This window comes from Alligator mississippiensis, chromosome 10 (assembly GCF_030867095.1).
Source record: "Alligator mississippiensis isolate rAllMis1 chromosome 10, rAllMis1, whole genome shotgun sequence".
Taxonomy (NCBI): Eukaryota; Metazoa; Chordata; order Crocodylia; family Alligatoridae; genus Alligator; species Alligator mississippiensis.
The window spans coordinates 6,964,246-6,978,772 of NC_081833.1; the positions used below are offsets into that span (position 1 = coordinate 6,964,246).

Sequence of the window (14,527 nt, forward strand, 5' to 3'; positions counted from 1 at the left end):
ATTTTTCCAATACAGTATCCCTCTCTTCTTACCTACCTCGGGGAAGCAGTCTGCACCCTGCAGATACATTGTGTCCCTTAGAACTTGTTCTAAATAAGTGCTGCTGCTAGAGGAAGGCATCAGATCATCTCAACCTTTTTCTGCCTCGGCAATCTAACTCAGCCTGCTGGGGGCTGGGGCATCAGCAAGGCACCAGGCTGGGATGTGCCTGGGAATGGAAAATGCTGTCATTATTTTGATGAGATTTGTGGTAGATCTTTACCGAAGGGGAAGGGGGGAATTAGGCCAGACAGTGTAAGCAGTTATCTGTCTGTCTTGAGGTACTTCTTCTTAACTAGAAAATTAGAAGGTAGAGGGGGACCCCTCCAAACCAAACACTTTCTAGAAAGATTTAACTGTGCTTTTCAATAAGGTATTCAAATACACAAGGAAGTTTTGTTCACTTCTGAGCATCTTGGAGGTAGGTAGTTAGGGTAGATGCAAGACTTCCTGCCATGGAGTTTGTAGAGTTTGATCTTGCCCCTAGTACTGGCAATTGGCATGCCACTTGTCTTTCACCACTGTAGGATCTGGGCTTTGCCCTTCTGTGGACTGGGAATAATGGTGCTTACCTGCCACTGGGTATGAATTAACCAGCTGATGTCTGTGGTGCACTTTGAAGAGGAAGTGCTGGTGCTGTTTTCTAAGGGTGTCTGGCATCATTCCTGCAGGTGGTGGACCTCTCTAAGGGAATTGCGGACGTCCCAGAGTGGTTTAAGGGTAGTCGGCTGAACTATGCGGAAAACCTCCTGAAGCACAAGGAAAATGACAAAATCGCTCTCTATGCAGCAAGTAAGTATGAGCTGTGACTCTCGATAGTAGATCCCTGTTTTTCACTTAAAATTTAAACAAGCTGTACCCAGTAGCACAACACAGCCCCGTTGATCAGAAGGCACCGGGACACATCAAATGTGACTGGTCAAACATGCCTTTCCACAAAGAAAAGATGAGGAAGGCAGGCTGCTTTGGAAGGTTTGACTCGTGCCCTCTACTTTGGAGGATGGGGAAGATGTGACCTGTGGTAGCAGGCTGTTGGCTGCAGCAAGCCCTGCGGGGCCTTAAGCTTTGCTGTGCTGAGAACCTAGTACTGCTTTTTGTCATTTTAATTATTTTCATATTGCTCAGATTTATTTAACATAAGGCCACTCGATAGAGTTTGCCTCTTGGTGGCTTTGGTATGTACTATTGGACTGAGGATCTCTGTGTAAGAGAGTGGATATAATATAGTTTTATTTGAGCTTGAAACTGAATCTAAGCAAAGCAGCTTGGGTCTAAAGGAGAGGCAAGCGATACAAAATGGACAGCGTAGCTGTTACTTGCAGGATCCTTGGGTTGGGGGGAAGATCAGAAGCAGGTCAGGTAGACGGGCGATTACCTTTCTACCATTCTGTTCTTTCCCAATGGCATCTTGTTGGGAGCCTCTTTCCGGGGCTGTTATTCTAATGCTTGCTTGATTGTACACGTCTCGAGAGCATTCCCCCTTTGTTTAACTTTCTATCCCCCCTATTCATTTTGACACTGCCATTTATCATAGGTTCAAATTTAACCTCCAGTGTAAGCTCATTAACAAATTCAGTACTACTTTGTAATAACAATACTTGTGGCGTACACCCGTGACTGGTGGTAATGCACACTTCCTTTAAAAAAACCAACCCCGCACACTCTCTGTCTGCAGTTACTGCTTTAGCATCTTCAGTCTTTATCAAAAACTGTGATGGAAGTTCACAAGTTGGCCCTTTTATTAGGCTTAAAGCCTACTCCCAGTGGGGTTGGGCTGTAGTTTTGTTGAGCACCTTCTAGCACTTGCACTGTTTAGTCCACATTAGTTATCAGTCCTTTTAGTGAACAGTTGGTTGTCCAGCATGATTGGACTTTTTAGAATAAATGCTTTACATAATGGTTTCCTGATACCTCCTCATTCTCCATCCCCCTAGTCTGTTTCTGTAATAGCGGGTGATTTATTGTGGGTGCCTGAATACCTCTTTTTGGGCTCTGCAGGAAGGCAAAAGCATTGCTTGTGCGCATGAACATCAAAGTCTACCTCTATCCTATTGTACTGGGAAATTAAGTCCAGGAGAATAAAGGCGGTAGGATTTTCTGCATTATCCTTTTTTGCCTTCTTCCTATAGCAGGGGCTTGATTCAAACTCTACAGATGCTTGCAGACTGCTTTACACCAAATCCCCTGTGTTCACGAAAAGTCATAGTCATCGTATGAACTGAATGCTGAAAGCTTGTTTGCACTGGGCCTGAGGACTCCTATTTAGAGAAGTGAGATATATTGGAGTATTGGGAGTTTTCTTGTACCTTTTTTACTACCACCCCGGTTTTTGAGCTTGTACACCCATCTCTGAGATCACCTTTTTCAGACCTGTCTAAATAACTCTTCATTGCATACATCGCTGAATAGCTGTTTGTTACAGTGGAGGTTAGATGTACCCCAGATCTTGTTTCTTTTTTTTTTTTTTAAACGTATCCCTTTGATCATATTCATGATCCGCATCCAGTCAAGAATGCGCGGCAAAATCGAACCTAATTCAGTTGCTCGAAGAAGTGACTGGTAAAGTCTCACAGAGGTACGTAATGAAAATCTAGCTTCAGTCTTGAAGGACTGCCTCATTACTTGAAATATCTAGGGTCATTGGATGCTTTTTTGTGTATTGCTATTTAAAAGGAAAAAAAGAGATGCAGAATTGCTTTTAAACTAGCCCTCTGCAACGGTTGCCAGTTAAATGCGAACCACAAAAACTAACCCTAAACAAATGTAAAACTAACTTTAATTATCTTTGTTTTTTTCCTACTCCCCTTAAATTGTGGGTGGCTTCAAGCCATACCTCACAAGAAGCGGGGGGCTTTAGACAGCAGGATTGATGGCTCTGGGGTACCCTGCCTTTTTTATTTTCTTCTTTTTTCCTTCTTAAAGTGTCCCAAGAGGAATGCAACAAATTGTATGGCCTGACCAGAAAAAAAGATGGAGTTTTAAAATATTTTCAGTCCTAGTAATAGAAGGATTACTATATATAATAACTATAATAGCCAGGAAACATATTTGTAATGCCTAGTTATACATTTGGAACAATCACTACTGGTATTTTCAGCTTGGCAGGTGCATGAGCACATTATGCCTCAGTATTTTTGCTGCCAGTATAGAGTTGCAGCAACTTTTTTCCCAGCTCTTTGCTGCAATGTATTTTTTTTTTAAACTTCTCTCTGCTAGGTCAGAACAGAGCTCGGTGAGGCTGTGTAGGGCTCCAGGCCGGGGAGAGTTGTGGGTGCCTGGGAGCGGTGGCAGGGAACGTAGTTTAGCCCTTTCACTTTGCCACACGTTACACCTCTTCCCACAGCTTCTGATCTGTAGCGCTGCAATGCTAGAGCAGGGCTCTCCAACTTCATGGTGGCTGGGGGCCGTACATCATGGGAACAGCATAAATGGGGACTACGGCCACAGGCCCCCCAGATTGCATGCCCTACATGTGTGCGGGTGGGTGCTCTCTCCTGATGCATTGCATGGGTTCACAGGTGGGTGCTTCCCTGCATACTGCCCTGCCTCACCTGCATCTGCCGGCGGGCTTCTCTGTGGCACCTTGCCATGTGAATGCTCCGGGCTGCTGGCTCCCCTGACTGCAGGCCGTGCTGTGCAGTTCCTCGCTGCCCCATGTTGTGGGGCAGGGGCATGCAGCAGAAGCCAGGGGAGGAAAGAGTAGCCCCAAGACCCTGGCTGCTGCTGCAGTAGGGGCAGTGGGAGCCTGGGGGCCGCATGCAGCCCATGGGCCACCAGTTGGATGGTCCTATGCTAGAGCATGCTCTAAAAACAGAGCGATAAGGACTGCCCCTACCCTGGAGAGTTTGCAAACTTAAAATGGCATTTTTGCTTTTGTTTAATTTCACACTGTTGACTCTCAATGTTTGAGAGTCTGCCTTCTCCATATGGCCCCAAACTTATATGAGGGCAAGGCTCCTGAAGATGAAGAACAAAACTTGTCCTGGTCCTAACCTGGCAGGGTGCAACACCCTTTCTCTGCTGGGACAGTGGTGTTGAGTCCCTGGCAAGCTGTGTATATTAGCTGCTGCCTCCGTGGGTTACATATAGTGGTGTTAGAGATCCTTATCCTTGGAGATGGAGCAGGTGCATCCATTCTGGGGACACCAACTGTGAGGGAGAAGGAGCTTAAACAATACAGAGTTTGCATCTCCACATTTCTTATATTTCTTCTATTTTATTTAGCCAATGATTTATAAAAGGCTTATGTAACTTGTGACACCGCATAAAAAAACCCCTCAAATCGCCCTGTAGTTCTCCTCCAGGATGAAGCTGGCCTAGCTTAGTATTTGTTTTGGAGATGGGCGAAGAGGAAATTTCTGTGCTCTTCTGCAGCCCTAGAATACCACAAGTCATAACATTTTTAGTCTTCACTGAGACTTCATTAACAGGCTTACAAGTGTGTCCAGTCACCAGTGATCTGCCCTAAATAATAACCTGCCTTAAACGCTTGATTTCCCCATAGATCTAATTAGAAGTTGTTTCCTAGGATAATAAAAGCATAAATCGGCACCTCCTAGCACTTACAAGTGATTTTTTTTTTTTTTTGGCTCTATCTTGTCTCTTTACAGATGCATTTACATTTAGGACATTTTTACATGTGCTAAATGTAAAAGTGGGGGAGAGCGGGGAGTGCTTTAATTAAAACGGCTCCAAGAGCCGCTCTTATTAAAGCGCCCGGAGCATCTCGTGTATCAGCGTCCCTGTACCATTTTGAAGAGTGGCTCCATGTGCTCATTGAGCGATGTTTAATTAAAGTTCCCCCGCCATCATTTTGAACTGCGGGGATGCTGATACATGAGACGCGGAGGCTGGCTGGAGTGCTGTAATAGCCACACTCCAGCAGACTCAGTTAATCGAGTCTGCTCCGACGTGCTGTAATTACGTTGTGTTGGAGCAGTCTCCTGGCTCATGTACAGCCACCCTTAACGACTTAACACTCCTCAATGCCAGCTGAGGGAATCCCCATGATTTAATACTGTATTTTTTTTTTAATTAAAAAAGACAAGCTTTTGCACAGGATAGTGGGTGGTTTTTGGTTCTGTTTGTGCTTGTTTATTTGGTTGGGGTTTTTTGCTTTGCTTTTGAAGGGCCAGGAATCTAATTTGTCAGAATGTATTTTTCCATTGCAATACTTCCTCTTTTCTCTTTCTTCCAGGGCTGCAACTTTGCAGTAGGCTACCTCCTTGATAGCCATGTGCCATTTCTCATTGGTTGTTGTTTGTAAATCTTGTTTCTTCAGAGGAAGGGAAAGAAGAAATCTTGAAAGTTACTTTTGAAGAACTAAGACAAGATGTTGCTTTGTATGCTGCAGCCATGAGGAAGATGGGAGTGAAGACTGGAGACAGAGTTGTTGGTGAGTAAGCTTTTGTTGAAGGATGGGAGGGGATACTCCCTTGAAATGAGCACATTTGGGGCTGTAGAGACACAAAAATTGGGAGACCCCATTTCATGGAACCACTCTGAAGACCAGACCCTTTTGCGGGTGTGTTTATATTGGTATGAAGTGTATTTCTGGAGGGAGGGAAGCTGAGTTGGCTCGAAGCTTTCCGTCTCCAAGGGCTGAAGAAAGTGCTTTATAACTTCACTGAGATCCGTTGTTAAGCCCTCTGGGGAAGTAGCAAGTGACCAAGGTGCACCTGTCAACACTGAGCTAACTCTGCTCCACTTAGTTATCCAGAATGTTTCTGGATAAATTTGAATAACTCAGTTCTGTCACTGACCTCTGTACTCTTACCTGGAGTTTCTGAAATCTTTTCTTGGCTCCTGAATTGCAACATCTGAAGTCCAGCAAAGTATAGGCACATGTCATGCAAGCTACTCCCAAATGGCTCTGTTAGTGCATCTGTTGCTAATTTGCAATGCCTCTGACATTTCACTTGACTGAAGCTCATTTGAGTGGCCTATAGCTACCCGAGTCCTCCCTCCTGCCCTTCTTGTGGATGGGCACAGCATTGGCCCTCTTCCAATCCTCAGGGACTTCTCCAGAGCACCCCGAGTTGTGGAAGCGTTTTGCCAGGGTTCAGCAGTGACTTCACCCAACTCCTTCAGCACTCTCGGATGAAGATCATCCGGTTTTACTCACTTGTATGTGTCTTACTTCTTAAATTGGTCATACGACAATTCTATGGCAATAGTAGGAAGGTGATTATTCCTACTGTGCTCACCCTGGCAATGTTTTCCCCTTGGTCTGGTGAAAGACCGAGGCGAAGTAGTCGTTCAGGAGTTCAGCTGTTTCCTGGGTGCCAGTAACCAGTTCTCCTGAGTTGAGCAATGGCCCCGCACTCCTATTTGTTTTCCTCCTGTTCCCTATGTACCTAATGAAGGACTTCTTGTTGTCCTTGATTTCCGTTTGGTCCCCGCTTTAGCCTTTCTTATCTGTTCCCTGCAAATGCAGCCTGTCATTGTATAGTCCTCTTTGGGGCGTGCCCCGAGCTTCCATTGTTTGTAAGCCTCTTTCTTAAGAGGACCGTGATTTCCCTGTTTAGCCAAGAGAGCTTCCCAGCTCTTCTATTACCTTTTTCTCTGCATGGGAATGGACTTCCATTGTGCTTCCCTACTTGTTGATTGAAAAATGTGTGCCCCAAAGGACTTACGCTCTAAAGGCTGTTTGCAGACATGGGGAGGGGAATGGCACTTTACTTTAAACTCTGTGTGCTTTTGTGCTAAGCCCAGCAGATGCCTAGAAGAAGCATCGCATTAGTTGGAGTTGGCTTTTCCAATGCCTGTTTAGATCAGATGCATTAGTGGGGCTTTTTGGCACTTTTTCCTAATAGCTGATTCAATCAGCTATTAGAGAAAAGTGCTGAAAAGCCCTGGTGAAGTGCCTGATCTATACAGATGTGGTAGAGCTGGGTTGAAGTAATACGCGGCTGCTTCCAGTAAAATGTGGGGTGGGTTTTTGGGGTTTTTTTTCCCCCATATCTGTCAGCACCTGTACAGCTCAAGCAGCAGGACTTTCAGCTAATTTAAATTGGCCTCTGCTCAGTGAAAGGAAAAGAGCACTTATATAATAAGGCAGTACCAAATCCATTCTTTGGTGAAATAGCCATCAAAGTCGGTGAGGCTTTGGCTCGGTTTTTGCCCTGCCACTGCCAGGCTTGTTGCTGACAACTGGCTCAGGAAGATGGCGCCTAGTTTACATGTGAAACAGGCCTTGAGTGAGAGCAAGGGATGGAAAGCATAATGCAAGAAGGATGTTGAGATTCTAGCACTTAGATCTGTAGTGTCCGTGCCTTGCTGCTCATTTGGTGCATGGCCTGTCATCTGGTTTAATGTAGGTCACGCATGCATTAAGTTCAGACTGCTGCCCTGCCTGCACTGATTAGCTGCCTTGGCAAATAGAGTCGAGTCAGTACAAGTAAGTGGAAACCAGAGCATTTTGAAAGCAGCACAAGTCCTGTAACAGCCCAGCCCGCTTCTGTAATGCTGTCTGTAAACACTGCTCTTAATTAGAGCATGCACTAAGCAAATTTGCACTGATTTTGAGTACTGATAATCCTGCAATGAAATTTAACCTTTATATGCACAGGGGAAGGTCTAGAGTTAGTAATCTGAAATGCAGCAGCTGTTGCTCAGTGCTGTATAAAGGGAAGGGATTAATTGTAATGGAGATCTTTGGAAAGAGGTGTTGCAACATCCCCCAAGGGGTGTTCTCTGGAGCTTTACCTGCAGCTTGCACAACTATTAACCCACCTCTTGAGGCTTTCCCATGGCTGGCTGTGGGGTGTGCTGCAGGCTGAGCACTAAAAGGGGGTCATAGCTCATGTATTTGCTACCAAGTAAGGCTGTTTGCTAGTCTCTTGATACTTCCCTTGACACTTACTGATTGGAGAGTCAGTGGTTCCAGAAGAGAAACCAGTGGAGGCCCCTGAGCTCATCATTATTGGCTGCGAAGCTTTTCAGTAGGGATACGCAGGGGTTACTACGTAGTTCCAGCCCCCAAGCTTGAGAATTGTCCAGGGCTGGTCTTTGCTTCAGCTCTGTTGCCTTCTTGGGAGTGGGTAACTTCTCTATCCACACTACCACCTCTTAATAGCTCAGACAAAGCCCATTCCTTGGAGTTCATTAACTGACCAGTGAATTAACAAATTCAGAGCAGTGAATTCAAATTGATTGCATTTAAACCATGGGAAGAAATAATTGCTCATTAGTCTGCGAATAGACAGATTAAAATTGCTAAATCCAGACCTTTTCTGGTCTGAAGTGAACACGTTCATCTGGATAAAAGCATATTGTCTGCCTGAGGTTTTGCCAGACTGGTCTATATGAGAGGGACTCTAGACTCGGGGTGTGGGGAACGGGAGTAGGGGCAGAAAATCCTGTGCTTGTCATGGTACTTGTGTGTGCAGGGTTTTTTGCAGGGGCAGGGATGGGACACGGGTCTCAGAGCGACACTTGCAAGATTCCTCCCGCATTGAGACTTCACCGAGGTCTGTGTTGTAGTTGAAAGGTAATTTGGGCCCAACTTGCCACTTCTCTTAACTTCTGTGATGAGAGAATTTTCCTTAGGTGAACTGCAGCCTGGGTGACTTGTGAATCTTTCTTGCCCTTGCTTTGCCAGCCCTAAGTCAGAGACCGTCTCTTTCTTGGTTTTAACTTGGAAAAACTTCATTAATACTTTAAATAAAGAAACATTAATGCCTTCTGGGTGGAGAGAGGTGCTGAGGTAGGATTACTAAGCCCTGAAAGTATGTATGAAATAACGTTTCTCCTTCCTTTCCACTTGAGGGACTGATTCAGCTTCTTTTAAAATTCATGAGAAAACTCATTACTTCTGGCAGGTGCAGAGTTAGGTTTTTATTAAATGCTTTACCAAGACCAGCTCCTAAGAGGCAGGGTCCTGAGGGTCTGCTAGGGAAATATTGGGTCTTGGTATCAACAGTGGGATCAATATTTAGTACCAATAACTTATAAAAATTAATTAAGCTGTGCTCAGAGGAACAAGTTGGTGGATATATTTATTGCTTACATCGGGGGTTTTCAACTGGGGGTACTTGGGATGGCCTCAGGGGGTACTCAGCAGCGGGTGCTGCTGCTGGCACTTTCGCCACCGCCGTGGCGGTGTCCAGAGTCCTCCTGACGCTCCATCCTAACTAATCCTAATGTTACTCTTTAATTCCTATGTGTAGAGGAACAAGTAACTGCAAGCCTCAAGGTCCTAGACATGCTGGCTTAACATGAAAAAAACCTGTTCCTGGCTTCAGAGGCGGGCTTGGAAGTTGGCAGTTGGTATTGCTTGCCAGGGTAATTGTGACTTTACTGTAAAAACCAACCAGGTAGTACTTAAATTATAGGGTGAGATGCTTGTGGTTCTGTGAAAAGGCCAGAAAATTTCATTTCCAAGCATTGTACTTGATGCATTTATATGAGCTATTAGTGTGTGTTTGATTTACCAGAAAGGATTCATCCTTCACATATTCTGTACTTTTCTCTTCCTAAAAAATACAGTGCCTTTGTAATAGCATTTCCAATTACTTTACAGACTTCCTATCAATTTATAAGTGTGTATGCAAAACAAATGAAAAGACGACATTTTTCAGTTGTACAGGCTACATTTTGAATGTTAAATTGTAGGCACTACAGGTGCATGTTCCTGTTAAACCTTATGAAAACACTAATAAAGCTTTATCTGAAGAAGAGAGATGTTAAGAAAACCAGTGCACTGCAGAATGTAATGTAGGTGGAAAACTGTTGCCAGGGAAGCTTGGCTGGGCTTTAAGTTTTTATAGTGTAGAAATTCAGTCTTGACCCCTCACTTGTTTAATACATTATTGGCATTTGCAAAATGCTGGCTGCCTGAGACCCCATGAGTCAGTGCAAACCTTCTCCATTTCCTCCTAGCTAAAGAATATACTTGTGAGTCCTTATTTGTTCCCCATTTCAGTGGAAGCACATACATTCACGCTTCGTGAGGATCCTAACCATGTCAGCACTGGGTGGACCTCAACCTGATGTCATTTAATACAGAGAAATGTAAAGTGCTCCATCTGGGGAGAAATAATCCACAACACACTTACAGGCTTGGCAGTGCTCTGCTTGCCAGCACCACAGCTGAACGAGACCTGGGTGTCATGATTGACAACACAATGAACATGAGCCACCAATGTGATGCCGTAGCTGGCAGAGCTAATCAAACCCTGGCATGCATCTACCGAGGCATCTTGAGCAAGGCTAAGGATGTCATCCTCCCGCTCTATTCGGCCTTGGTGAGACCGCAGCTGGCGTACTGCGTTCAGTTCTGGGCGCTGCACTTCAGGAAGGATGTGGAGAAGCTTAAGAGAGTCCAAAGGAGGGCCATGCGCATGATTAGAGGCCTAGCTACCAAGAGGGGACTTGGTGGCAGCCTGTAAGTGTATCGGGGCATGCATTAGGATTTGGGGGAGCATCTATTCACTAAGGCCCCCCAGGGGAGGACACGAGCTAATGGGCACAAACTGATTGAACATTGCTTCAGGCTAGATATAAGGAAAAACTTCTTTACAGGTCGAGTGCTGAGGGTTTGGAACAGGCTCCCTATAGAGGTGGTCCATCTTGCTGGGGTCACCTGATCTCCGCAGTCTTTCCTGCCCAAGTGCAGGGGGCTGGATTTGCTGATCTGTAAGGTCCCTTTCAGCCCCTAACAACTATGAAACTATCAGTTACTGTGCACTTGCTCATTCATAGATTCATAGATGTTAGGGTCGGAAGGGACCTCAATAGATCATCAAGTCCGACGCCCTGCATAGGCAGGAAAGAGTGCTGGGTTTAGATGACCCCAGCTAGATGCCTATCTAACCTCCTCTTGAAGACCCCCAGGGTAGGGGAGAGCACCACCTCCCTTGGGAGCCCGTTCCAGACCTTGGCCACTCGAACTGTGAAGAAGTTCTTCCTAATGTCTAGTCTAAATCTGCTCTCTGCTAGCTTACGGCCATTATTTCTTGTAACCCCCAGGGGCGCCAGGGTGAGTAAAGCCTCACCAATTCCCTTCTGTGCCCCCATAGTGAACTTATAGGCCTCCACAAGGTCGTCTCTCAACCTTCTCTTGCGGAGGCTGAAAAGGTCCCATATTTTACTGGAATCCTGTTGTTGGGGTAGACAGTCTTTCATCTCTGAGAAATACGGCCATCCCACATCTTCCCAGGCAAGCCACTTGGGGAGGGAAGAAGATCCTGTGTTTTGGGTGTGGAAGGCTGCTATTTGGGGTATCTCCCTCACTTGTGATTTTGCAGGCCAGGTGTCCTCCAGAATCTACCAACCTCTCCGATACACAGCAACAGCAAGTGGAAAGTTTGGCTGGGGGAGAGGGTTCTTTAAATCTTTCAGTAACAACAAGCGACAGAGTTCCCCTCTCCCAAGGGTCCACTTTTTAAATAGGAAGAAATATAGGTTTACTCGGTTAGAGTTGCCTGATGCTTAAGCCATGAGAAGACATGCTGTTGCAAGCACCTTTGAAGCCCTCGAAACGGTGAGGGTACAGATATGCGGGGCCCAATAAGCAGTCAGAAATGACCCTTGAAGAGAGAGGAACAGCTTTGCAATGCTTCCTCAAACATCTGCTCACTCCGGCAGTCCTTCAGCATCCCACAGTGCTTCACTCTCACCACTTCCTCCATGGGGAGTTCCTTGGGGAAACTCTGGAGGCCAAAACTTGTGGGGATTCGTGCTCTCCTGCTGTTGCTTGCCTTCACAGCCATGTTGACATGCTGTGGATGGGGAGGGAGTTGAGGGGGAGCAGGTACATGTCTGCACAATGCTGAATGTGACATGCTCCAGGATTTGGAGCCCTTTGGATGTGCATCTGTCCCTACCCTCAGCCTTCTTGCCAGGGCTTGGATGCTGCCCCTGACACTTTGTCCCATAAAGCGTTCCAGGTCTTCAGTCAGTAGCAGGCTTAACTACATCCCAGTCCATACAGCTGACTCTTGGGATTTTTTTTTGCCTACTATTTCATTGTTACTAAAGCTTTAAGTTCTTTAGCACCAGGATGTATCTTCTTCTAAGTGCACTGTGCACTTGCTTCACTCTTACCAAAATCGGAGGCGAGTGGACCAGGCAGTCCTGTTGACACTTTCTTCTTCAACTTCATCTCTTCTCCTTGGTCTTTCATCACAGCTTAGCAGCTTGGAGGAGGCATTTAACAGCACAGGTAACTTTAGCAGCTGTCCTTTTTGCCTGGTGAGGTCTTGCAGCACGGCTTGCGATGAGTACCGAGGTGGAAGATGCAAATCAGGTACTGACATTGAAACCATCCCGATCTTGAGGTACCGCATGCTCTGCCACGTGGCAACCGCTGCTACTTTTAGAGCTGGCAAAATCACCTTAATTGACAAACAGGTGTGACAACAATTTGGTGTAAAATGACCCTGGAATTGGCTTTTATTCTAATCTCCAGAGCGAGTGCCCTTACTGTGCTGCGGTTAGTAAATCCTGTCCTGCTGCCAGTCAGCAGCTCAAACCACTCTTGCCCTCCTCCCTCCAACCTGAAAGCCCTTGACTGTGCTCAACAAAGCAGCCCTACATTATACTGTTTAAAGCTAGTCCTTTATCTATAGCAACTGTATTAGCCCTAGTAGCTTACGTGGGTTTTAAAGCTAGCTTTGTAAGAGGATTAGCGTGCGATTAATAGTCCCAGGCTGTGGTCACAAAGGTAGGAGACAGTTTTAAAATCCCAACAGAGGCATAGGATACTTTGTCGAAGTCCAAACTCTGGCTTGAGCCCTGGCCTATGGTTGTTCTCTTTCGAGACCAGGAATAGGGGAAGTCCACGTGAGCTGCCTTGAGGGACTTTTTCAGCCCTTCACTCTCCACTGTTTCCTTGTATTGTAGCGTTTAAATCATGCCACGGACATGAGAGATCAAGGGGTTTTTTGTTTGTGCCTAATTTGGCTCTTCTCAGAGAGGCCTGACTTTTCAGACATCAGGCTCCTTGCTGTTGCTTCGGGGTGCCCTTTCAAAATCCCTGGCTGTTTTTGAATGTGCCGTGCCAGTGGTGCAAGAGGTTCAGACTCCCTTGTCCAGCAGCGAGTCGAGTACAGCTGCAGGTAGCACACAGCAACCCAGCCTGTTCCCAGTCTCTGGCCCCCAGCGTTGATCTGTGCCTGGGCAGAAATCTTCTGGGTGTTTCTTGCTCCCAATGACCAGGAGGTTGAAAATAAAAGAGGAAAGCCTTGATCCGTCTCCCCTTTTGCCCCATCAGTGGGGAGGAAACAGTGCTGCAAGTTTAGGGCAGTGTTCCCAGTGGACCTGACCCTGCGGTCCTGTTCTTGTCATGTGAAGGTATTCCAGCATTGCTGGAAACCTGTTCATTTGGAGAAACATGCAGGTTTGCCCGCTAAATGTGCTTGGGAGCCCTGTGCTAGTGGATGTGAATGTCATGGTTGGTTTTAATGTAGTAATATCCATGGAGTTTTGATTCCTGTTTTGATGCTGGAGCAAAATCTAGCTTTTCCCCCCCAAGAGTTTTACCTGCCTACAGAGCAGCTACAGCACAAAAAGCTGCTCTCTCCCTTGGGATCTGCTTGCTCTTACCTGAACTCCTGGAGCTCAGTCTCATTTGTATTTGGTTTCCTGCTATCGGTTGAAACGGGCAGTTGCAGGCTAAAAGTGACTATGTAAAAAATGGCTCCTCCTCGCTCATCTGATCATCTCGTTGTTCCTCTGACCCTGGCAGATCCCATCTAGCTGGGAGAGAGAACAGGTTTACCAGGTTTCAGTCGCTGTGCAAGTGTGCTGAAAGCTCTGGGGATCCTCTTGGTGTCTGAATGATCTGAATGTGGAGAGACCAGAACAGGTGACAACAGGAGTGTAATTTGCCATGTCGAGTCCTTGGCAGACAGTGATGTGAGAAGGGAAGAAGCTCTTTTTTTTCCCCCCTTGGAGTCCGGCTTGAGTTGGCAAGGTCGGCAGTCAGAGGAAAGCCTGTTTAAATTAAGTATGTGCGATTCAGAAGGCATTGAGACAGTTATGGTGTGTTCCCGTGGTTGGGAAAGGTGCGTTTTAAGTTCTTACCGTAAAATGTTCTGGGATTAAAACAAATGCAAGAAGATTTTCCATGTGCAGGTTGTTTGCCTTGTGCACAGTGTCTAAGATTTGGAAATGCATGCATGCATCCCCTTCTCCTTCTTCTCCCCCTCCACGTGCACACAGTAGGTTGCAATATTTACTTTATGTGCTTACCTGGCAGGGGAAATCCAATGACCCCCAAGGTGGTTTTCCTACTGGAAAACTGAAGTAATGCATCATTAGCCTCCCACTTTCTCTTCCAGTGGGAAGATCTCGGCTATATGCCAACTTTGTGGAAACAGGAGACTCCTCCCTGGCTTGCTTCTGCGACCCTATGGCCAAGGGCAAGCAAAATTTGGGGGCATCCAAACCCTAAGCCTCTGGGCTTGGGCCTGCACGTGGGATGCCTGCCGAAGCATTTGGAAGCATCTGAAGTCCCAGGCGGGGGTGGAGGACGCTTGCTGGT

The 14,527-nt window shown here is 46.2% G+C and overlaps 1 protein-coding gene across 1 annotated transcript in view; it reads left to right on the plus strand.

The window, feature by feature from the left end:
• AACS (acetoacetyl-CoA synthetase) overlaps nucleotides 1-14,527 on the plus strand; it is a 69,796-nt gene that overhangs the window by 14,547 nt on the left and 40,722 nt on the right. The window contains exons 3-4 of the mRNA XM_006261865.4: nucleotides 711-831; nucleotides 5,321-5,434. Coding sequence (XP_006261927.2) covers nucleotides 711-831; nucleotides 5,321-5,434 — 235 coding nt within the window. The remainder of the gene's footprint in view (nucleotides 1-710; nucleotides 832-5,320; nucleotides 5,435-14,527) is intronic.